The 25,341-nt window shown below is 37.6% G+C and overlaps 1 protein-coding gene and 1 non-coding gene across 12 annotated transcripts in view; both read left to right on the top strand.

Moving 5' to 3' along the window:
• LOC102944943 (E1A-binding protein p400) overlaps positions 1-25,341 on the top strand; it is a 55,087-nt gene that overhangs the window by 21,583 nt on the left and 8,163 nt on the right. For 7 of the 11 annotated variants that reach the window (XM_043529788.1, XM_043529789.1, XM_043529787.1 and 4 more), the window contains 18 exons: positions 485-663; positions 1,913-2,077; positions 7,430-7,500; positions 7,893-8,191; positions 9,184-9,386; positions 9,481-9,650; positions 11,315-11,511; positions 12,672-12,783; positions 13,675-13,818; positions 16,076-16,228; positions 16,996-17,079; positions 17,702-17,830; positions 18,597-18,641; positions 18,730-18,883; positions 19,545-19,789; positions 20,020-20,193; positions 22,241-22,377; positions 25,070-25,148. In XM_043529788.1, the coding sequence (XP_043385723.1) occupies positions 485-663; positions 1,913-2,077; positions 7,430-7,500; positions 7,893-8,191; positions 9,184-9,386; positions 9,481-9,650; positions 11,315-11,511; positions 12,672-12,783; positions 13,675-13,818; positions 16,076-16,228; positions 16,996-17,079; positions 17,702-17,830; positions 18,597-18,641; positions 18,730-18,883; positions 19,545-19,789; positions 20,020-20,193; positions 22,241-22,377; positions 25,070-25,148 (2,740 nt within the window). The remainder of the gene's footprint in view (positions 1-484; positions 664-1,912; positions 2,078-7,429; positions 7,501-7,892; positions 8,192-9,183; positions 9,387-9,480; positions 9,651-11,314; positions 11,512-12,671; positions 12,784-13,674; positions 13,819-16,075; positions 16,229-16,995; positions 17,080-17,701; positions 17,831-18,596; positions 18,642-18,729; positions 18,884-19,544; positions 19,790-20,019; positions 20,194-22,240; positions 22,378-25,069; positions 25,149-25,341) is intronic. The other 4 variants (XM_043529793.1, XM_043529791.1, XM_043529792.1 and 1 more) reach the window with 4 other exon arrangements.
• Positions 10,680-10,817, top strand: LOC114018262. Its single transcript, XR_003563655.1, has one exon. It is a non-coding gene; the product is annotated as a small nucleolar RNA SNORA49 (small nucleolar RNA).

The raw sequence follows: 25,341 nt of genomic DNA, 5'->3' as shown, positions 1-25,341 counted from the left end.
TGTAGGTACTCAAAGCATGTGAGATTGCAGGGGTCCCTGTCTCACATGCCCCTGTGCTGCAACCAGCCGCAACTGAGGCCTTGTGCTTTGTAGAGCACAGAAATTGGTCCTTGCTAACACCTCTGCGGGAGTTGGGGGCAGGAGAAGTGAAACACTCCAAAAGAGGTGGTAAGGATGCAGGCCCATGACCCTGTTGTCCGTCCATACCAGCCCATAGAGCTGACTAGGTACCTGGGGATATGCTGCACCTTCTGAAGTGGTGTAGCAGAGAATGTGCTTCCTCTGCATGCTGGTAAACTCTGGGAGAAAGAACACTCTAGGAAGGAATCTGACTCTGTGGGGCTCCTTTAACCTCTAAGCCACTATAAAGAATAATTGGGCCTTTAACTTGAGTTTTGTATTTGGATGAATGGGTTAATAGCATTCTTATTAATTCCTAGTATACCTTTTCTGTATGTGTTTTTTTTTTCTTTTTAATATCTAGGTTATTTCAACCAGTGGAATATGGACAGAAACCTGAAGGTTGGATTATAGATTTCCTAAATCCTTCATCATGGCATACAGGGAATACAGTAATGGTTATGGCAACACATCATGGGAAAAAACAAGGAAGATTGCCTCTTGCCACGTTTTCAGCAAATCATAATAGGAAAGGTTTGATCTGTATGCCAACGCATTGTTGTTACTTTCTTTTCTCTCCAGAGCTTTTTCAGCACAAAGTAAATATTCCTTGTCGTTTGAGAACTATCCATAGCCAATGATTTTTTTGTATCCCTTTCTTAAATGTAACTTGCTCAGGTTCTCTAACCCGAATTCTCTCTCAAAGTCAAAACAGATAATTCATTTTTTTCTTCTATAAGGAGATTAACATTGCTATGCAAACCTTGGAAATTTTAATGTTTGGGGATCTCTAGGGATTCCATGGATTTTCATCTTGATGAAATCAATTCCACATATTTCACCTGCCATCCTTAGTGTCAGACATGTATCAACCTTTACTGTCTCTCTGCATAGGCTAACTAGACTTAGACATGCTAGCCTTTCTTGGTCTTACTCCCCGTACTAGTGACCACTAGAGTCGCAGAACACTAACTTGAATTATGTGACACAGCCTTCTGAAACCTTGACCCGTTTAAGGTGACTGAGAACAGGAACTAAAGTCCTGCTTGTTACACCTTTATTAAATTATCTGCATGTTGATGGTTAGCCTATGTATGATATAGGTCTGTGTAGTTACATAAATAGAAATCTGTTTGGAAAGTATCCATATTCAGTACTGAGTAGGACTGGAGATAGAGTAGAAGACCCTATAAAATAATAATCATCAGATTCCATCTAAAAGCTTACTTAGTCAGCAAGAAAACAAATCTTGAATTGAAATAGAAGTTGGAGATGGAAAAGACCTATTAGATAATTCAGTCAATTTCGTAAATACACTTACTGCCTAAACTATATCAGGCCATATTTTTTAAAGCCCTGCACAATGTGTGAAAAGTTTAAAATGTATGTGCACATTACTGCAAATACTACTTACAGTGCAAATGTGGAATGTGTCCACACAGCTGTTGCCCTGTTGTTCCTGACTGTCTCTTTCAATCAGTTACAAATTGTGGCTTCATAACCTAAGAAGAATATTAGAGGTAGAGCTAGTCTGTTTATTTGTGTCTTCTGGGGAGGTAAAGAAAACACTGAATTGTACTGAAGAAGCTATGATTGGAATAGGGAATCCTCTACAGTAGCTCATGGCTAAAGTGCAGCTCATGACCCAAATGTGGAGTTTGGCTGATCTGCTTTCCTATCTGGAAATGTGACACGCAATGCGTGTGTTGGGTCAGTCCCCAAGTTTTGAGGCTTTGACTGAGAAACATCTCAATTTAAATGCTGTGCACCTTTTTCCTTCTGTTTTTACCAGGTGACAAGATAGTAAAACTAAGCCAGCTGGCCTCCACAGCTGGAGCACAAGGCAAAACTATTCAGCCAAACATGCCTGTAACACTGCAGTTTAAAGGGAAAACATTTACTTTTTCTTATGGTCAACTCTGCCAGCTTACTGGAGGACGTCTTCGGCAACTTCAAGGTACTGTACTGTTTAGCTGCAAGCAGTTGCTTTTGCTAAACCCATTGGAGCAAAACATCTGGCTGTTTATTGAAAATCATCTTGGATTATCATCTTTTTTGCAGAAGAGAATATGCCTGCATATATGTTTGCACAGTGCCTGCCTGGCACAACAGGACCCCAATACTTTATTACATAAAAAGTATTATATTATAACTTTTATAAATGGTTATTTTAATTGCAATAATGGACAGGTTTGTATTCTCTTTAACTTGCAACATTCTACTGGCCTACTCACCTCGATGATCGATGGGTAAAAATAATATTTTATTTTTCACTATTGTAAATCATCATGTCGGAAAGGAGAGGAGGCCTGTAACACTTGTGCTGGGATTGTGTCAAAGTTGTCAGGTCTTTTTTTTTTTTTTTTTTTTTGCAAAGCTGCTTGAGCTCAGTTGCAAAATTATAATTGGGAGGCATTGGGAGCAGTGGACTGAAAGTTGGGATTTCTAAGTTCTACTCCCACCTCTGGTACTCACTTGTTTTATCATGGATAACCTAAACAGTTTATAAACGGGCAGAGGCAAGTGATCTTAATTGAGTACTTTCTTCAGTTTCATAGGACATAGTTCAGTTCAGTTCAATTGAAATAGCAAAGTTCCTTAAGCCCAACAATTTACTTTAAGGGGTGGTCTCGGGGTAGGTGACTAATGAATACTGAGAATCTTAAATTCAAATTAAATCCCACTATTTCTCTCTGTCTACCATCGTTATTGTAAGCCTCCTCTCCAGGAGTACACAGTCTAAATAATCTGGTGTTTAACAAGAGAAGTTGTTAGTACCTTAAATTACAATAGCATTTCAATACACATTAAAATTATTACAAGAACAATTTAAGTCCAATCCCTTGGCAATGCTTTTGCAAACATCATTTTACCAGCAGTGCTGATGGCTTGGTAATTTTATTGTGTTGCAGAAGCAACGCTGAACTGGAAAGTTGCTGCTTGATACTGCGTGCTGCTTTGTCCACCTGCTTGAATGACATGAACAGGCAGTGCTGAGATGAGAGTGCTGACAGCTGGTATCTCATTTCAGGGAGATTTATGCCTTTCTCTTTCTGTAGTTTCACTAAATATACACCTCTTCCAGAGCGTTGGCAGGATCCAAATATCAGCTGCTGTCACTTTTTTTTTTATTGGTTCAGTCCCTTCAGGGGATGGTCTCGGTAGCGTCTTCAGCTTGTGAACACCCAATCTACTAATGCACATGCTGTAGGATTGTAAATTTTCAACTTTAAGGTGATTACTTTTGTCTTTGTGCTTTCCTTAAAGTAAAATGAATGTGTATAAAAGAAACCAGTTTCAATTAAAATATTTCAATAATTCTTTGTGTGGGTTTAAAACTGAAGTTTTTTCTCTTTGAAAAGAGGAGAGGGGTAATAAGAGGCTCTTGCCTTAGGTTTTGTGGCCTTGATAAGCTAGGAACTACACATCACTACTCTTTGAGCTCCTAGACAAAGAATAGCTTTACATTCTTTAATAAGGGAGGTCCTGCTCCTTAAAAAGACACTCCTGTTGGTTGTTAGAATCTACAGTAGCTTCACCCACAATTTACAATTATAGACTCCTACCAGTCACACTATACAAGGTAAAAATCACAATAAGTAACATTTAGATGTATTTGTTTAACATAATATACAATAAAACAATATATAATATTTAAGCAAAATAAAGTTATAAAGCTGCATTCCAGAACTTGTGCCATCAGACCTAGAGGTGATTAGTACAGATTTATGGCCAAAGAGGTGGTATTTTCCTTGAAGCTTTTCATATTTGTACTTACTGGGAGAAAGCAAAGATTTCTTAGGAATTCTTCAGCTTGTCTGGACATTTCATTTAATAAAATAAGCAGCCAAAAACATAAACGTGAGTTATGCTTCACGTTACATGGGCAACCTCTGCTGAAATACTTTAAAGGATTGGAAAACATGCCTTACAATGATAGACTCAAAGAGCTCAATCTGTTTTGTTTAACAAAAAGAGGATTACTGGTGACTTGACTACAGTCTATAGATACCTAAATTGGGAACAAAACTTTTATGTCTTCAATCTAGCAGACAGGTATAACAAGATCCAAAGTCTTAAAAGCTGAAGCTTAACAAATTGAACCTGGAAATAAGGTGCAAATTTTTAACAGTGAGGGTAATTAACTATTAGAATAATTTATCAAAGGTTATGGTGGATTCTCTATCACTGGCAATTTTTAGATCAAGATTGGATATTTTTTTAAAAGATATACTCAAGTTCAAACAGGAATTAATTCAGGGAAGTCCTTTGGAGGTCAGACTAGATGATCACAATTGTCCTTTCTGGCTTTGTAATCTCTGAATCTATATGTATGAACGAAATTGTATCTCCTACAATTCAGTAAAGCAAGTTTTTAAAATTATAGTAAATGTTATAGTTATATTAATAACCATTTTTGCATTGATACTGGGGTTTATGCCCCACGGAGATACTAAGGGGAGTTGTAAGGCATAAATAACATTTGTAACATGATTAGAAATCCTTAGATGAAAGGCACTATGGAAGTGCAAGTGTTAATAAGAGTAATGTGGAAAGGAGGAAGCGTTTGATAGTCAGTGACTGACTTGTTAGAATTAATTTACTCTGCATAGTCAAAGTTTTAGAGAGCTGATGAGTCCTGGAAATAAACATATACAATATGGGAATGAGGGCTTTTCTTTGGAATTTGAGTTCAGGTTCTCCACACTCCTAAAAAGACTTCAGGAAAAGATTTAAATCTATACCCCAGAGTGGGAAGTGAATTGGAACACCTAACCTCAATGATAAGTTAAAGAAAGGGAAAGCTTTCAGGGAGGGGAAGAGGGATAATGCATCTGCTGTCTTCTAGGGCTCTTTTTGGTGGGAATGGGGAACTGAAATCTATAACTTGTCTTTAAAAAAACCCCAAAAAACCTTAAACCTAAAATTATTCTGGCCCGGTAGCAGATATGCATATTACTGTGTAGAAGGGTTGTTTCTGGAGGGCCATTACTTCCAAGATGCTAGAAGTAGGTATATTGAGGCAGTAAAATGTGTGAGCTGTGGGGAAAGTTGGCTTTGGGGGGTTTATGCTGTTGGAAGAAATAGCTCACCTTTTTTAGGCCAGATAAAGAAATGGCAGGAATCCATTAACGTGTCTGATACTTGTCTGGTATTTAGAGTGATTGCTCTCTTGTGGACAAATTTTCATTGCATTTGCTCTTACATAATTATTTATCAGGACCATGGAGAGAGGGGAAACTTATGCACAGAAGATTTGTGAGAGCATAAAAAACATTTATAGGAAAAATGGCTAGGTGTCATTATACTGCTTTAATTGTATGGTTTCATTTTTTTATTACATGAAGTGGCAAATACATTCCGTTCAAAATAGGTGTAGAATAGATTTGCCATTCCCAGAATTTACTCATTAAATTGTGCATTTACAGTTGCAGGAAGTGTTCTTCACATTGTTTCGGTGCCAGGCTTGCGGTATTTGCAATCTCAGTGGCCAGTTGCCTTGTTGCTCCTCTATCGTGCTGGGGCTGGGACTGTTCAAGATGCTGGCTTCCCAAAGCATTTAAAGCATCGAGCAGATTTGCCAACGTCTACAATAGTAACGCAGCAAAGTATAATGACAGGTTTCAGAGTAGCAGCCCTGTTAGTCTGTATCCGCGAAAAGAAAAGTACTTGTGGCACCTTAGAGACTAACAAATTTATTTGAGCCTTTAGCTCACGAAAGCTTATGCTCAAATAAATATGTTAGTCTCTAAGGTGCCACAAGTACTCCTTTTCTTTCTGCAGCAAAGTAAGTAACTCTTTCGCCAGATAGCATACGATAATCTGTCATTTCAGCAAAATACTATTTATTCAGTTTGGAATATGATTGAAGTATTAATATTAAGAATGAGTTCTGACGCTTCTATTCAGAAACAAAGAAAGAAATTTATTTCATGACTGATAACATCTGACATCTTTGGGGAGTGTGGCATGGGTCTACAGACTTTGTCATCTATTTGAGTACCTAAAAGTACCTACCATGCACCTTGGATCTAATTTTCTGGTTCTGGAGACTGAAGACAAAGGAAAGGAAAATCCGTCTATAAAAACCTGACAGTAGTTACATATTCTGGATGTTGTTGAAGTGTAACAGTTGATGTAAATTCAGATAAGGAGTTCTTTCAGAAGATGGCACCGTGCCTTTCTGTTAGGTACATAATACGTCTGTTCATACTAGAATATATTTTTGTACAGTATAATTGATCATCAGTTGTTTGAGTCTGCAATATAATGTAATTGAATACTGTGGAACTGTCGAGTTGATCAATCTAAATGGACACTGTTGACAAGCAAAATGTTTCGTTTCATCTGAAAAATATATTTATTTAAAAATAACCAGAACCATTGTAATTAAAGATGGGATGCATGTACATCATACTGTTCTTGAACTCTCCCCTCAGCTCCATTTGTAAGAACTGGAAAATATTAAGAGCTGACATATATGCTTTCTGAAACAGGCAGAGAATGGGATCCTTGTTACTTTTAAATAGCAAACCCTTCATCAGAGCAGAACAGGTTCATGGTATATGAAACATATGTTTCTTTAATGGTGTGACTTATGAAGTCTGAGCCTTGCTGTAATTTTGCTGAGATGCCCAGTTGAGCAACTGGGATTTTGACTGTTAGTATGCATTTTGGAAAAATAATATATTTAAAAAAAATCTTTTAGGAGCAAGCATTAAAATTTTTGAACTATTCAAAATGTCAGTTTGTTTCAAAAAGACTTTTAAGTTTTGTCTTCAAAAATTGACCTAAGGGGATTACAGTGAATGATCCATGCGAGCATTTAGTGTAGTTGGATATATTTTGGCCACACCTAATTAATATATTATCTATGAGAGATTGGTCTTCTGTTGCTAATCAGACTTCTAATAGGCAAGGAAATATAACTCTGCCATGTAATATGAGATAAATAACATTTCTTTTTTCAGTCTATTTAAAATTGAAATATAATTTTTCCTTCAGATTATGCCCAAGAGTGTTATTTCTTTTGTTTTATTAAAGCCACCAGTTACTCCCTCTATATTATTAGAGATCTGTTATGTTCTTTGTGAAATTGTCAAGCCTTCTGGGGTCTTTGAATGAAAGGTGGTATATACATTTCAATCTTTTTCTTTTTGCTGATCTGTGTGGAGTTTTTAGAGAGCAGTAGATTCCTATATCAGAATATCATTTGTATGCATCAAATTAAATTGTATATCTATATCTGAATATTGGCTATGAAATAAATACCTTCTTTTTGTCTGTTTGTTTTCTGGAAAAAATGCAGTTACCAATTTGGCCGTGGATGATCCAGAAACTGAATCAAAATCTGTATCTACCCTGGAATGTCCAACACAGGTATAATACTAGATATGGTGGGGAGGGAAGGGGTGTGTGTGTGTGTGTGCGCGCACCAAGTAGAACAGTATGTTAACAAAGCATGCAGAATATACCTCCTGCTGTAATTCACACATTGCGTAAGGTAGAGGAAAAGTTTCTAGCAGCAGGCATGACATGGGAAAGCTAATTTTGTTGATTGCTTTAAAATGTCCTATGCCAATATCTACATTTTCATCATACTTGTATAATTCTTTACTGCATTTTGTTTGTTACCTAATCTTCCCACACTGTCATTATTGGAATTCACACTTAAGGTAAAGTTTCTCTTGCACAACCTATGTTTGTGTGTTCTTTTGTTTACATAAGCTATATCTAGTCAAAGTATATTAATAACAATTTTATTATAAAAGACAGCATTTGACGAAAGGAACAGGCACCTAAAAGAGCGCCTGGACAGAATATTTTCTGGAAATGAGCGACGTTGTTCCAGAGTCCCAATGTATGGCAGAGACATGTTGGGAATTTGCTCTTTGATTGGTGAAAAAAAGATTCCTCAGCAGAGTTCTACCAGGGACAACAAATGGATGTGGGCTGGTTTTGTGAACTGTTGCCTTTCTTCAAGTGGCTCAGGAGGCCAAAATGATCCACTGCAAGCCCTGATCCTGACATCCAATCAGCGACAGGAATCCCTACAGGATTATATTAATAGGTAATTGTAGTTTTAATATAAAACTGACAAATCTATATTTTATCTGGTAGTAAGATATGGGATTTTCTGAAGGCATTCTTCTCAGCTGTCCTATTAATAGACTTATTTACATTTGGCTTACACAAACTTTACCACAAAGCTTTCCCTTCTGTAAAATATTTACATTACAACTGCAGAATCATGACAACTATTCTTTTTGCTAAAGAAAGTAAATCTGTTACATCAAGTTTCCTGCACTGTTTCTTGTTTCCCTCATATTTAATTGTTCTCCCATGCTGTGTCTACATTTTGTATCCTGGCAGGTAAGAAGGTACTGTGGTTGTAAATTGCATGGTAATCCCAGGTTATCTACAAATATTGAACATTTTACATTGTTTCTTTTTTAAATCAACAACAAAACAAACCCATACAGACATTTCTGACTCTTTTTTAAAAAAAAGTTGAATCTAGGGTCCATACTGAGCAACAAATATAGATAAGTAAATGATAAACTAAAGAGGAAATAAAAGGAGCAGAGGAATAGTGGATATCTGGTTAGTTAGGATTTCTCTTACTCTATGTTTGTCTGTAGAGGTAGGTACACCAAGGAGTCCTTGGTTCTCCTTGGCATGACATAAAGCTTTTATCCATCCATTTACTTTCAAGTGCCTTTTTCTGCTCTCCAACCCATAATCTCATTCTCTCACTTTCTCAGTGCAGCAGATAAAATCACAGATTTGACCTACACTTAAGAGGATGGGTTACAGGATTATCAGTTCCTACTGTATATAAGACACCCTGGGAACAAGAATATAAAAAATGATGTAATAGTCAGAAAAGCACACATGAGGTTTAATAGTTATTAAATATATAAGGATGATTCTTAGAAGAGGTATTATGCTGGTAGACATTTAATATTTTAATACTAGTTTCGAATATTTAGCTCAGTGTTCCATATAGACTGTGGATTTTTAGCAGCTCAGGCTATATTAAAATTTTGCTTCATTTTACAGCGCTCTCTGTGTGCTGCCGGCAGCAGTTGCTGCTCCCGCATATTTGCGTGTTGGAAATCCTTCCCCTTCATATAGGCATGGAATGAAAATTTTCAAGCACAATCTTAAAGAGCAGGCAGCTCCCTATTTATATCAGCTGCAACAGATTACAACTCCACGCTTACTACAGTTCCCTGATCGCCGACTGGTGCAGTTCGATTCAGGTAAAGGAGAATGGGTGGCAATATTCTACAAACCTCCTTTCTCTGGCACTTGAATGCTGCATGCAAACCTTTTATTATTCTTTTTCAAAAACAGGCAAATTGGAAGCTCTTGCTGGCTTGCTTCAGAAGTTGAAATCTAAAGGACACCGTGTGCTGATTCTAACACAGATGATTCTAATGTTAGATATACTGGAGCTGTTCTTAAATGTCCATTTTCTCACCTACATAAGAATTGATGAAAATGTCAGCTGTGAGCAATATCAGGTGAGGGAGGCCTCTTAACATCTGTTTATTACTAATTCGTATAACTGGAGGAAGAAAGCCCAAGTGGAGATTTATACAACAGCACTCTAATGTTTTTAAAAATTAAAGGAGGACTTGTGGCACCTTAGAGACTAACATTTATTTGAGCATAAGCTTTCGTGAGCTACAGCTCACGTCATCTGATATATACAGTGGAAAGTATAGTGGGGAGATTTTATATACACAGAGAACATGAAACAATGGGTATTACCATACAGACTGTAACATGAGTGATCAGGAAAGGTGAGCTATTACCAGCGGGAGAGCGGGGATGAGGGGACCTTTTTTAGTGATAATCAAGGTGGGTCATTTCCAGCAGTTGACAAGAATAGTAGGGGGGGGAATAAACAAGGGGAAATAGTTTTACTTTGTGTAATGACACATCCACTCCCAGTCTTTATTCAAGCCTAAATCCATCGCCCCCCCGCCTCTCCCGCTGGTAATAGCTCACCTTTCCTGATCACTCTTGTTACAGTCTGTATGGTAACACCCATTGTTTCATGTTCTCTGTGTATATAAAATCTCCCCACTATATTTTCCACTGTATATATCAGATGAAGTGAGCTGTAGCTCACGAAAGCTTATGCTCAAATAAATTTGTTAGTCTCTAAGGTGCCACAGGTACTCCTTTTGTTTTTGCGGATACAGACTAACACGGCTGCTACTCTGAAACCTTTAAAAATTAAGTCTTCCTATTTGGCAGTGCCATAGGCCTATTATGTATTTGGCTAGAACAACTAAGTGGTAGTAGCACAGAAAGCACATTTTGTAAAAACAGATCAATTAAATTGCTAGATGTCAATGAAGAGAAGAAGTTGCCAAGACAGCATATCCTGAGTCGTCCTGCTTCATGATTATTTCTTGTAGAGAGCCTTAAATCATTTTATCCCAGATGAACAGTAGCTCTTATGTTTTAATAATATTCTTGACTTAATGCTTGAGATTATACTGTCTGTAAATGCACGGTGAGTGTTTTTAAGTTTGTTGGCTTTTCCTCAGCCTTACTCCAGGGGCTTTTTTGCCTGTATAGTGCCCTGGCATTGCCTGAGGATAGATTAAAAATATGCTCATATCCCTCCCCAGTAGGACTCTGCATTTCCTTTGGGGCCTACAATTTGAGCAAACATTAATCTCAGTAACATAGTTAGTTCTTCTTTCTCATTTTTCATCTTGTATATATCACTGTGCTTTGAGCCAGATACAGTGTAAAACATCAAGAAAAATATTTTGCCTTAAAGCAGCATAGCAATCTGCACAGTATGGGACAAGTAAAAAGAGAAATCAAGAAGAAAGTATGCATAATTTAACCACAAAAGAAGATATTTGTGATGTGTTCTATGGAGGATAAATGGAATGACTGCATAGAACTGTAGCATTTAGATTGGTCAACTAAAGCCTGACTCTAAAACATTTCAGAATAGTATGTAAATTAATTTAGGATTATTTATTTGTGTCAATTTATAAAATATTAACAAAAAGACTGAGCACCTTTTGACCTAGATCACAAAAATAAATAATAAAGTTAGCAGTTTAAGATCTTCTTGTTCTTAAGATGAAGTAAAATGTAGTTCAAAGATTTCGTGTACAGCAGTTTGGAGTTGTAACTATAACTTTTTCCCATTTAGGAGCTGATAAAAAGATTCAACAGAGATAAGCGAATCTTCTGTGCCATTCTTTCCTCCCACAGTCCTTCCATGGGTGGCAGTCATGTACAGGCAAACATTGTTGTGTTCTGTGACACTGATTTAGATCCACTGATGCATGCAAAAGCTCAGGAATGGTGTGATATAGTTGGGAGAAACAAAGACATCCACATATACAGGTGACACTAGTATTTAGAAGCCAGTGTAGCTATTGTAAAACAGAAAAGGGGAAAGATACTTAGGCTGACCGAAGTGCTCCTAGCAGTGGCTTTGGGGTGGGGTTTTCAAAAGTGCTCAATGTTGGCTGAACTCTGCTTCAACTAAAATCAGTTCCACTATAAAACATCTGCATTATGATGTTGGGATATTCTCCATCTGAAGACTTTTTTCCCCCCTTAAGACTAAAGGGAAATTTAAAACCTTGTTCTTTTCCATCATTATATCTCTGTCTTCCTCTTCCATTTTTCTGTTCTCATATTCTAAATCATCTGTATTTCTCAGTATTCTGTTCTGACTGTTACGGTCAATATGCCTGACAATCTCTTGATGGTGATGGACAATAAATGTCCTTGCTGATCGAAGTCTATTGGTAGCTTTGGAAACCATTGACCAAGAGATGTTGGTGATCATGAGGCTCTAGTCTCATAATTTCATAGACTTACCACCAAAAGAGATCATCGTGATCATCTAGTCTGACAACCTTCACATTACAAACCTCACTCACCCACTCCTGTAATAGGCCCGTGACCTCTGGCTGAGTTAGTGAAGTTCTCAAATCTTGATTTAAAGACTTCAAGTTACAGAGGCTGTTCCAAAACTTCACTCTTCTGATGGTTAGAAACCTTCATCTAATTTCAAGCCTAAACTTCTGGATAGCCAGTTTATATCCATTTGTTCTTGTGCCAACATTGGCCTTTATCTTAAATAACTCCCTCTTTCTTTCTTGTGTTTATCCCTCTGATGTATTTATAGAGAGCAGTCATCTCCCCTGGCAGGGAGATCAACAGGATGTATAGATTGTGGACTTTTCATATTGGGGATATGCATTGCAAGCATCTTTATGCTTTGAAGTTATTCTTACGTAAAGTTGCTTTTTTATGCCAAACTTTGTCCTGTATTTTGAAAATATCTGTTTTGAAAGTGATTTTTGAACTTGTAAAAGAACTTTGAAGTTTTTAAAATCAAGGTCTCTAATGAAAATGTGTAACAGGCCCTGAACTAAATTTGTGCTGCTAGACACTGCTATAATATAAAGAAAGTTAGCTGTTAAATGCTTAGTTTCAGAAGAACATGCTTTTAATGGTACATTGCTGTATTTACTGGGTGTTTTGTTCCACAGGCTTGTAAGTGGTAATTCCGTAGAAGAGATGCTGTTGAAAAATGGCTCAAAATGTTTGATTAAAGAAGTAGCTGCTCAGGGAAATAACTATCCTATGACATTTTTAACACAGGTACTTCAAAATATTTAAGCATGTGAGTAGTACTATTGAAGATGCATAAAAATTAAAGCTATGTGCATGTTTGAGAGCCTTACTAGATTGGTGTCAGAGTGCTCAACACCTTGCTAATGTTCCCTCTAATTTAGACAGGCTGTGTGCGCAAAAAATTTCTTCTGTGCAAATTTTTGTGTGCACGGTGTTTCGGATCTGGGTGTGCGCGCACAGCTTAGAGGGAACAGTGCACCTTGCAGCATTGCTCTCTTAAAGAGCAGCCTTTTGCCTGGGGCCAGTAATATGTTTTCATAAGCATGTAACATTAAACTATTATTATAACATAGTACACTTTGTGCCTGCCTAGGAAATTTTCATGATGATTTTACAAGGCTAGTTTAAAAGCTACATTGATTGTTCTGTAGCAGTTAGTAACTATGAAATGAATGTAGAAACATTTCTTTACATTTAGAGTTAAATTTCATCCAGAAGAATTTTTTCAGATTTGTGTAGAGTGATTTTTTAAAATTAATTTCCTGGTGGTACATTGTTAGGCTAGAAGAAAAATAAGTTGTTTCAGCAATGGCTCCCATTTAAAGGGGCACACCTGTTTCCCACTGTGGACAAGATGGGCTGTAGAAAGAAATAGGGTAACCTGTATGTCCTCTGCATTCCATAAGGCAAGATCTGTCGTATGATACCATTGTCAAGACAGGTCAAGTTGAGAACCTAATGCCTTTAAGATAATCTTGTGTTATGTGTTAAGAATTTTCATAGGTAATGCAATTATAATTCTCCCTTCACTGACAGACTATTTACTGAAAGAACCAAGAATGTGGATTTAAGATAAAATCATCCATTTCAAATTTTCTAATTATAATTGGGAATCCAAAACATCTTTTTGACTTTCAGCAAACTGCTCAGGAGTTACTTGAAGTACATTCTTCGTTAGGGGACCTTGATTTCAGAGTCAAAGCTGGGGAGTTTGTGGTACTTTCTGAGAAACCTTCTCTGGAAGAAACAATCTCGCCCAAAGTTGCACGGCTTTTTGCAGAGGTAAGAGAGAGGAACAGAATACTAATGGCCTGACTTCACTTCGACTGAAGTGTTTTTGTGTTTAGACAGGTTACTTGTACCCCAGTATTTTAACTTCTGTAGAAATTGTATCAAAAATGAAAAAAAGTTTAATGTAGACATAGTCCCTCAGGGATAACTATGATGTCTGGCATCATTCATGCACACTCAGATTCTGGCCAGATTTCCTGAAAAACTTGCTTAGATTCTTCTTTTGGGGGAACTGTGGCAGAGTTTTGGGATGAAGCAAAGGTTTTATTGTTTTGGCATCAAAACCATATAAATTCAGTGGGTTTTGCAGGGCTGTAACCTGAAATTGTATGAAAGTCAGTGATTTGGGCTGAAGTTTTTGTCTGAAACTCAAAACAAAACTTGAGATATAAATTCTACATGAATCACACCTAGAAAAGATTTTGGTCCACAAAACAAAATCATCATTTAAATACAAATCTTAAAACTACAATACCCACCTGCTGAAGTGAAGAAACAGATTGACAGAGCCAGAAGAATACCCAGAAGTCACCTACTCCAGGACAGGCCCAACAGAGAAAGTAACAGAACGCCACTAGCTATCACCTTCAGCCCCCAACTTAAACCTCTCCAGCACATCATCAGAGATCTACAACCTATCCTGAAGGACGATGCCTCACTCTCTCAGATCTTGGGAGACAGGCCAGTCCTCGCTTATAGCCCCCCAACCTGAAGCAAATACTCACCAGCAACTACACAACAAAAATACTAACCCAGGAACCTATCCTTGCAACAAAGCCTGTTGCCAACTCTGTCCACCTGTCTATTCAAGGGACACCATCATAGGACCTAATCACATCAGCCACACCATAAGAGGCTCATTCACCTGCACATCTACCAATGCGATATATGGCAATATGTGCCAACAGTACCCCTCTGCCATGTACATTGGCCAAACCGGACAATACGCAAAAGACTAAATGGACACAAATCAGACATCAAGGATTATAACATTCAAAAACCAGTCAGAGAACACTTCAACCTCCCTGGTCACTCAATTATAGATCTAAAAGTCGCAATTCTCCAACAAAAAAAACTTCAAAAACAGACTCCAATGAGAAACTGCAGAATTAGAATTAATTTGCAAACTGGACACCTTTAAATTAGGCTTGAATAAAGACTGGGTGTGGATGGGTCATTACACAAAGTAAAAACTATTTCCCCATGCTAATTTTTCCCCCCTACTGTTACTTGCACCTTCTTGTCAACTGTTTGAAATGGGCCATCCTGATTATCACTACAAAAGGTTTTTTTTTTCTCCTGCTGGTAGTAGCCCACGTTAATTAATTGGTCTTATTACAGTTGGCATGGCAACACCCATTTTTTCATGTTCTCTGTGTGTATATATATCTTCCTACTGTATTTTCCACTGCATGCATCCGATAAAGTGGGTTTTAGCCCCCCGAAAGCTTATGGCCAAATAAATGTGTTAGTCTCTAAGGTGCCACAAGTACTCCTCGTTATTTTTTCATTTAAATACTGTAATGATATATGCCTGAGTGTTACACACAGATCTATTGACGGGTTTCAGAGAAGCAGCCGTGTTAGTCTGTATTTGCAAAAAGAAAAGGAGGACTTGTGTCACCTTAGAGACTAACAAATTTATTTGAGCATAAGCTTTCGTGAGCTACAGCTCACTTCATCGGATGCCACAAGTACTCCTTTTCTTTTTACAGATCTATTGGTAATCCTTCTAAGATTAAATTTAAAGAATGAACTAAATGATTACAGTGAGCACTCCAGAGAATAAAGCTTTGGAACTGTTCATTCTGTAGCATACCATAGATTTGTATTATTAAAATCTGATCCCAATTCTTAGTTGAAATAAAAGCTCTAACCATCATAGAAATTTTTTTTTATGGGTGAGGGCACATCATGTGTTCTCATTTTGTTCAATTTTAGCACATCTGCTAAAAAATTGTGTGGTGATTTTTGAAATCTGAGGTAATAAAGAAAATAAAGAGGTCAGTGATGAGAAAACTCTCATGATTGTTTTCGCACATCACCAGTTCTTTATTTCTGCAGTTGTGCTATTGCCCTGTTCCTAGCTTTGTTCATTGACTCAAATGACAAATGGCTTTATATTCAGCTAACATTCTCATAAGTGTTTACTTTTCTAAAATTGAGAGTAAAGTCCAATTCCAATGTAACTTTTTACTACAATCACACACTCTATTTTTTCTTATAATGTTTTTAATATTTTCAAAAGGCTCTTAGTGTTGAACAGAGAAAAGAGGATCTTGGAAAATATGCACAAGAGGCAAGAATTGAGTCAAGAATTGAAGTAACTTCAGAGTTATGCTGTCCAAGAAGTATTAAGGCTCCGTCACAGTTAGAGGAATTGGCTGACATTATGGATCTGGTAGAATTATGTCTCTTACTTTTATGTCTAACCTTTGGAAACATTTGAAAATAACTTCCTGTGTGGTAATGAAACAGAATGTTATTGAAGTACCCTAACATCACCTCACTGGCATCAAATTAATTGCAAAGCCTTGGGTGATAGTCTGAGCTAGTTATGCCAATCTGTTGGGCCATCAACACAAACTTTTTAGTCAGCAAGTTTTCTCTTGAGAGAGTGAGTGCTCTGGGGTAAAAGTAAATGGTTTTACTTAACCAGAAAGCAACCTCAGCTTGGGTTACAGCCCAGCACTTTCCCAGATGTATGTGCAACCCTCTATCTTCCTCCTAATTATCAAGTTAGCTATTTTTAGAGTTTCCTCTATTTCCTTAGTCTGATTGGGCCTTCATTTCCCATCCCTGCCTCCTTGTTGCTCTACGGACCCCCGTGCAGAGATTAAACAGAGAGTTAATATCCTGCTTACTGGAAAGCAATTAGGGCCTCTTTACAGTATTCAGGTGGTATTACCTTCATTTTTCAGATGGCAAAATGGAGACCAAGATATTCTGGCCTATCCCTGGCCATATTGAGAGTCAGTAACAGCGCTAAGACTAGAACTTGGGAATTTTTGGCCCTCAGGTCTATGTTCTGATCATCAGATCATGCTACCTTTTTGTGCATCAGAAATAAATAATGGTCTTTTTCCTAAATAACTGGTAAAATAGGTTTGTATTTTAATTATAAACCTAAATAACTAGCAGTATGTGAAAATGTGTTTTCCTAAACAGCTGACGCCAATTGAAAAGTATGCTTTGAATTACTTGGAATTATTTCCTGACAACAATGATCAGGGAAAGCAGAAAGTCAATGAGGTAAGGAAATACATTTCACTACTGGGAATATACCATTATAAAATTGGTAACCGGTATCGCTGAGGCTTTCGTGGCAGCCCTTTGTGCAGCTATGGCGCAATACAGACGATGACACACATTGTCGAGGAATGCCTGCTGACTAGGTTCAGCGGTGGCCTAGAAGAACTGCATCACGCCACTGAAGATGCTATCGCTTGGTGCACGCTAAATAAATAAATAAATTAGAAAAATACTACTGGAACTCTTGTCACTGAAGCTTTGTTTAAAATGGTTGTGCTTAATATTACATTAAAAAAAAAGACTAAATAGGACGAAAAAGACTTAGTGAGCATTTATCCCTTGCTAAAATAAGTTTTGTGTATATGGATGGCATGGTAGGTTTGTTTCTGTGTCCTGGCATTTCCTGTCTAACTCCATGAGAATGCAAGTTGATCTTAGTAAACTCTTCTTACCACTATGTTGTCATGTCAATAAATACATCCATTCCTTAGTTATCATATCCACATATGTGGCAATCCACTTATAAATATCATTTAATTTTTTGTGAAAAGCTAGGCAGTTACTTTCTGAGATTGCAATGCTGTAAGGTTTAATTTAATTGTACTGAATTTCCCTGTTAAAGAAGTCGAAAACTGCAAACAGAGAGTGGGAACTCAATCATATCAAAGAGCTGAAGGAAAAAGAAGATAAAATGCAGTTGGAAGAGGAGGAAGAGCTCCTAACCTACACCAGGCAAGATGCATATAACATGGTAATTTCAAAGTAACCTTAGTTCTCGTCTGTCATGAAATTATGTATTTGTGATGATCAGTGGTGCATTTAAGAGTGAGTTGGTGGTACCTGTTACACTGGCTCCCCCTTGTATCCTTTAACTCTAGGTTGTAGTCTTGTCCACAGAAGTGACCCTAATCTATCCTGATTTTGAAGAACTGATGGTTTCTGTTTGGGGAAAAAAAACAGCAAGTCCATAGGCTGATTTGTCTTGACATCTGGCATTTTTGGCAGTGCTAAGCAAAAAGTGGGAGCTCAAGAGAGAGAGGAGGGCAGAGGAGAAGCAGGAGGAAATGAAAGCACTTATGCGTCTGGGAGTGATAGTGTACTGCACCTTGAAGCTGATCTGTTTCATTAATGCACTTAGTTACATTTACTACAAAATTAAATATATTTACTATAGTTATTGTAACTATACCTATTCATTGTTAGCTGCTTGTTTGTAAATGTTGGGATCTCTTCACTGGTATCATTAAGAGTTGTAAAAAGAAAAGGAGTACCTGTGGCACCTTAGAGACTAACAAATTTATTTGAGCATAAGCTTTCGTGAGCTACAGCTCACTTCATCGGATGCATAGTTTGTTTATTGCATCCGATGAAGTGAGCTGTAGCTCATGAAAGCTTATGCTCAAATAAATTTGTTAGTCTCTAAGGTGCCACAGGTACTCCTTTTCTTTTTGCGAATACAGACTAACACGGCTGCTACTCTGAAACCTGTCATTAAGAGTTCTATCTTTTCTGTACAGGAGTATGTCTGTGAAGACCCAGATGGACAAATAGAAAGAATGCCTGTAAGTCAGTAACTTTTTTTGAAGAGGAAATAAACCTATCTTCAGTTAGTTAATTAATCATGATGACATATATCTATGTTTTTTGCAGATTTGGACTCCCCTTACTCTGCCTTCAGATCACGATAACGTCTACGTTGATTCTGTTATGTGCCTGATGTATGATTCCACGCCAATTTCAGAGTCTAAGCTGCCCCCTTTGTTTGCCAGGAAGGAGAGTAAGCAATTCAGAATGGATCCACCTGGTAGCTTTTCCTTATTTATTTCTTTGTAAATAAAATGGAAAATTTCACAATCTCAAGTGGCCAAATTTTAAAAAACATATTTATATGTTCACACCCAAAGATTAGGGTGTTTGTATACCATTTCTCTAAGCAAATTAGATTTTTTTATTTATGTGAATGATTTTGAATGCTGACTTAGAGACAGGGTGTAGTGCCTTTTGAAAATTGTGTGCCAGAAGTCTTAACCTTTTGTATTCTCTGAACTGAAATAGAAATGAATGAAATTAACAGGAACTGAGCAGTGAAACCTGTGTTATTCTCCCCCCCCGCCCCAGCCCCAATTAGACTTATTTCCTGTCTTGAGAACCACATTCAGTACATTATCTAAACTACAGTAAAAATGAAAGTGAAAAACTATAGTAGCTGTGGTTTAGTAATATATAAAGGAAGTCAAAGCTATTATGATAGAAGAGTTAAATTGGAAATCACTGGTCTTATTAAATTTATTCATAGCTGACAATAAATTGGAGGTAGACACCTTTTTACATGCAAAACACAGGATTGTGAACACTTCTCCAGTAGAGCCAGGTGACTGGTATAGTCATCTTTTTGTTATGGATTTTTTGCTTTAACAAAGTTCACCCATCCTTTCACTGAAAAGGTCCCCTCTTTCCACTGATAGCTGCAGTTCGGAGGAATAAACGTCATCATGGAGAGGTGGCTGTTCCTCCTCGGTCACTTTTTCACCGAGGGACTCCAAGAACATTGAAAATACGTCGAAAGGTCAATGAGCAGAAGACCATCCTGCTGAAACAGCAAACATATTTTGCAAAACCTTTGCCTGCTGTTGTCAAACCAGCTGCTGAGGCAGCTGCTGGGCAGGACAATCCTGAGTGGCTGATCAGTGAAGACTGGGTGCTGCTACAAGTAATAAAGTCCTTCTGTTCCATTATTGGGATTTTGGGGTTTTTTACTTTTAACTATAGTTTGTTTATTGGCTCCAGAAATAACTTTTCTCTGACTTTCTCTCTCCAAAGTTATTTCCAGCATCTGTGAAGTCTAATTAATTTGGTGACATCCACACACAGAAAACATTTACTTTACACTTGGTAGTATTAGTGGTGTCATCCTGAGTCTTATACCTTCTTCTTTTCTAGGCAGTGAAACAGTTACTGGAGCATCCTTCAAATCTTGCCATTATGTCACCGGTGCACACACTCAATTGGGATCTTGTTAGTGACCTTGTTAACTCCTATAGCCAAGTTTATCACTCACCAAAACAATGCCAAAATCGGTATGAAAATGTTGTTATTCCAAGAGAAGAAGGAAGGGTGAGTTTAAATTGAATTGTGCATTCCTTTAAAACACTAGGGGCACCAATTTATTCAGTTTTCATTGTAAACTGTACAGCATTTTGCTTGATTTATTGTAAAAGTGCTCTAGTGTTCAGCAAGCATATACTGCAAAATTCTGTATACCATGGTCTATTGGCAAGAATTATACACATTTCTCACACCAGACAATCAATATGGAGTATGTTTAATATATCACATTAAATAAATTTACAAAATGTATTCCACTAATACTGGACAACATTTTACATGCCTACTTTGACTGCCTAGTTTGAATAGATTACAGTGGTGTAACAGAGTACAGAATATATAGATTAACAAAATAAATGATTGTGATTACATCTGATATTAAGGAAGAATTTAAAAAATCTGAATTAACTTTGATACTGTGGTGTAGATTATAACTTTCACTTATCAGCTGGGTACTTCCATTTGATCCAAGCAATGGCGGTTCAGTCTTCACCAAAGCCTGATTCTCTGTCGTTAATTATGGATTGAAACAGACATCCTGGAATAAAATGAGAATAATTTGTAGAGAAGAGCAGACTGATTTTAGAGTTTGTCAGTGAAACAAGTTACAGCACAGTAGTAAATTCTGTTTGTATACATCTTAATTAGAGCTAAACAAATAATTTATTTTATATTTGGTAGTCAAACCAAAAAATCAGAAAAAAAGATTTAGTTTCTAACCAAAACTAAATTTGTTTGGTTTTCCTCACCTAAATGAAAGAACAAAAACATTTTTTTTGTTTGAGCCGAATGAAATATTTTGAATGTCAAATCAGATCAGTATTGTTGAAATGATGTGTTGAATCAATATTGTCAAAATGAGATGTCGATGTTTCCAGTTTTTTTCAGTTTTTTTTTTGATTGAAACTATTTGCTGAATTTGATCTGAATTCACAAATAGTTTGAGCTCCCTGTCCCCCAAATGCATTTTTTGGCAAATGTTTACTATTTGCCAAAAATATTTCACTCAGCTCTTGCTTTTGTACAGAGTAGAGGCAAACGTGTTAGTGTTAAATCATTAATTCTTTGGGTCAACTCTAATTAGTGCCTCCTGGATTAGTCGTATCTTTCTGGAAGTGATTCTTTGGACTCAAATTATCAGACTTTATCACATACCAACATTGAGTCATAAGTGAGGCTCACTGAAATGTCTGTGCAATTTAGAAGCATTGCTGTTAATTGGCTATAATTATAGTGTGCAAAAAATAAAACTGAAATATTGTAACAATGTTTTCTGTTTTATGACTGATTTTGAAGGTCATCTAAAGGAGAAAGCAAAAACTAGTTATGATTGTGGTTTTCAGAGAGAGTTAACACCTGATGATATCAAATAAAACAAATTTTAAACTTAATTTTGCACTATATAGTAAACCACAAGTTAAAAATTAAGTTCCTAACTTTCTTTCATCAATATAAAGGATTTACCTCTTTGCAATCATGTCAGGGAGATAATCCAGTGATTATTACATTATTATAAACTTAACAGTTAAGAGAAGTTGAGTTATAAGAGAGAGAGACAATGCACACACCTATTATGATAAAAACATTTCTTGAGTCCATAGAGTAAGAGATGAACCACAGATATGAGCTTATTATTTATGCAAATACGTTTTTCCCCCCAGAAAAAGAAACATGGTCTGATCATTGGGAACAAAACTCATATATGTTATTCCTTGCTCTGACACTGACTTAATGAATGACCTTATACAAGTCACTTCATGTCTTTGACTCAGTTTTCTATCTGTAAAATTAGGAAATTACATGGTATTTTCAGGTTTAACTGACATTTCCAAAATTCCCTGATGGTGGAAAGCGCTATAGAAGTGACTATTTAATAACAGATTCGTTGGTAAATTTTAAAACAAAAATGACAAGGCAATTATTTCTTTTTAGTTTCTTCAAGTGGCAAAAAATTGAATTAGAATGTGTCAGAGTCCGGTTTAATATAAACCATAATTTTTGAGATATTACAGTGGTGAAGTATGACATTTATCATCTGATGCTATTTTTATTTCAGAACATCAGTAGTCACCTTGTTTGTGCCAGACATATCTATGCTGAAGACCCGAATGCTGCACACACCCAACTTTACATGAGTCACTTTGATTTAATGAAAAAGATAGCAAGAAAAAGAAGTCCCTCGGTTAAACCTCTGTATGTTTACTTAAAGCCCATATCGTTTACATGTTTTAAATCTGATAAAAATGATGTTGAGAATGATATTCTCCGTGTGTGTGTGTGTGTGTGAGAGAGAGAGAGAGAGAGCGCGAAAGAGTGATGCAAACACACACAGACAATTCCATTATACTTGTCAAAGGCGTTCTGATTCCACAGATATTCTTGTGAATTTCAGTTTGGGCATGATTACCTTCCTGAAGAATCCAAATCATCCTTCAGTACTTGCAGAAGTTGTAGTGTCTCAATTGCACCTCCAGCTAGCTGAATGAATGGTGAGGTGGGCATGCCCCACTGATCAGTTATCTCCTTTATGCCCCTCTTAATCCCAGCAATATGGCTACCATCCTTTTGGGTAATGAGACCTGCATAAAACTCTGCAACTATGGTCCCACCCTAAGAGTGACTCTTTAAAAATGGCATTGTGAAATTCATTGATTTGTCCATTTTTTTAGAACCGACAACTTGCAAACTTACGATGAGCTTTTAGAGCCAAACTGGGTTCTTTACATGTCATGCATCATATCCAGTAAGAAGGTCTGCAGATTGAATTGTGCCCTCTACCACACCCGTGCCATCCCATTGTGGTATAACTGGGGTTGTTCTAACCTTAGTGAGGCCAAAATCTGAACTATGGGGTACAACAGGTATAACTTAGGACAATGTAGAACAACAGTGAAAAGGGAAGTTGGAAGTTTTGTTAGATGGGTCGGGACCACTGGGTCTTTTGGCACATGCAGAAGCATGAGAGGCGATTTTAAGACTGGGATAAGCACTATAGTTTGGTTCAGCTAAAATGATCAGCAGTGAAATAGTTGACAGCTTAAACATCAACACTGTTATCTTCATATTTCAGATTTAAAGGCTATTGATATAAACTGGGCACTTCACACATCTAGCTACTCTGAAAAGGATATCTAGCCATCAGAACTAGCCAGGCAAGGACTGGAGTGCATGTTGCATCTGTTGAAAGGGTGGTAGAACTCTTGCTGCAGTGCGTTTGGGTCAGACAGAATTCCTTCCAAGGATTTCCAGTGTCTCTGCACACGCTATAGCATGACTGTTACTTGAGAGCCACAGTCCTACAACTTCTGCTCATCAAGAGAGGAGGAAGTCTGAATTGCTGTAAAAGAAGGTTATTGGAGAAACCTCATTGTTACATCCAGGCTGTATTTTGGCAACCTGGATCAATTATTTTTAGGACATCCAAAAACAGTGGCTGATTTTCACTTTTATGTTTGATAGGAAGGGAGAATGGGAAGATGATGGGCAGGATATAGATCAGGATTAGGGTGTAAATCTGAACTCCAGTCCTTATTTAGTCTTTTGTCGTCTCTTGAACCTTGTAGACATCAAACAAAGCCTAGTCTATGTACCCAGATGCATCAGTTTAACTAAAGGTGTGATTTTTTTTTTTTATACTTTGTGTATGGACACTCTTAAGGCATGTCTGGACAAACTGTGTGTGTGTGTAAATCTACATTGCTCCAGCCTGCTGTGCACTGGCTGCATGGTACCTGCGCTCTAGACGATTCCTAGTACATTTGACCTATTGCTGTTTCAAACAGCAGTGTATAAAGCGCACCAGGGAACTTCTAGTGTGCATCAGTAGGGTAAATCATGCAGGGTCACACCAAGAATTAGGCCTGGTCTACGCTAAAAGTTAGGTTGACCCAGCTGTGTTCCTCAGAGTTGTGAAAAGTCCACACCACTGAGCTCTGTAGTTAAACTGACCAACCCCCGCCATAGACAGCACTAGATTGATGGAAGAATTCTTCCATCAATTTAGCTACAGCCTCTCGGGGGGAGTGGGGTGGATTACTTATGCTGATGTGAGAACCTTCCCGTTGGTATCGGTAATGTATACACTGAAGCAGTACAGCTGCAATGCAACTGCTGTGCTGCTGTAGCGTTTCAAGTGTAGACAAGCCCTTAGTGTGCAACAGGCTGGCATGCTGTGGTTTTTCACCCCAGCTTGCTGCACACTAACTGTTCATCTAGACAAGCGCTTAAGTAGATTTAAACCTCCTTTATATAGGTTCAGGGCAAGGTAAGCCGATATAACCAGTTTTAAACCAATAGAGCAGTGATGCCCAAACTTTTCAGGGTAATGCCCCTCCCCTTACCCGTGTCTGCATCCCCCCAGAACCAGGAGCATGGACAGGGTAAAGGGGCTGCAGCTGGGGGTGAGTCTGGGGTCGGGGCTGGGGTCAGATGGAGAGCCGCAGTTGGGGGTCATTGCTGGGGATGGGGCCGGGGATGGGGCCAGAGCTGGGAGTGGAGCAGGGCTGGGTGGTGTTCCCTCCTTGTCTGCTGTGGGGGCTGGCCTGGCCCCCACCGCCCATGTCTCCCCCAAACATTCCTCTGAGCCCCCATATGGGGGCACACCCCACAGTTTGGCGGCCTCTGCAATAGAGTATGTCTACTTGTGTTCGCACTGCTTTAACTAAACTAATTTAACTAAACTTGTGCAAGTTGTAGATAACCCCAAAGTCTAGGGCCCAGAAGTAGCTAGAATTAAGTAGTAAAGGGAGAGAGGACCTAATTCTCAGGTCTCAAATCTTTTCTTATTCACAAGCTATTAGTCATGATGCAAGATTTTCTGTCCCTGGAGGTTTTTATAGAGCCTTTCAAAAATCAGCTATTTAAACTATATCATATTTACTTCCAGAAGAAATAACTATGACAAGCCATCCTCCATGATTCACGCTGCATTCTGCTGTACAGAGTCTATGTCAAAAGAGCACAAGGTACGTTCTCTCACTCTAGAAGTTTACATTCTGTAATGTCATCATGTGCCTTATGTATGTATTATTTGTACAAGCAACATTTAAATGGGTTGTGGAAAATTCATATTTTTCATGGACATTTCAAAATCATTCTATAGCAGTGTAGAGTATTTAAACCCCATTTGCCAGTAGATCAAAGGTATCAGCATTTCTT

This window comes from Chelonia mydas, chromosome 15 (genome assembly GCF_015237465.2).
Source record: "Chelonia mydas isolate rCheMyd1 chromosome 15, rCheMyd1.pri.v2, whole genome shotgun sequence".
Taxonomy (NCBI): Eukaryota; Metazoa; Chordata; order Testudines; family Cheloniidae; genus Chelonia; species Chelonia mydas.
This window is presented reverse-complemented; position numbering and strand designations above follow the sequence as displayed.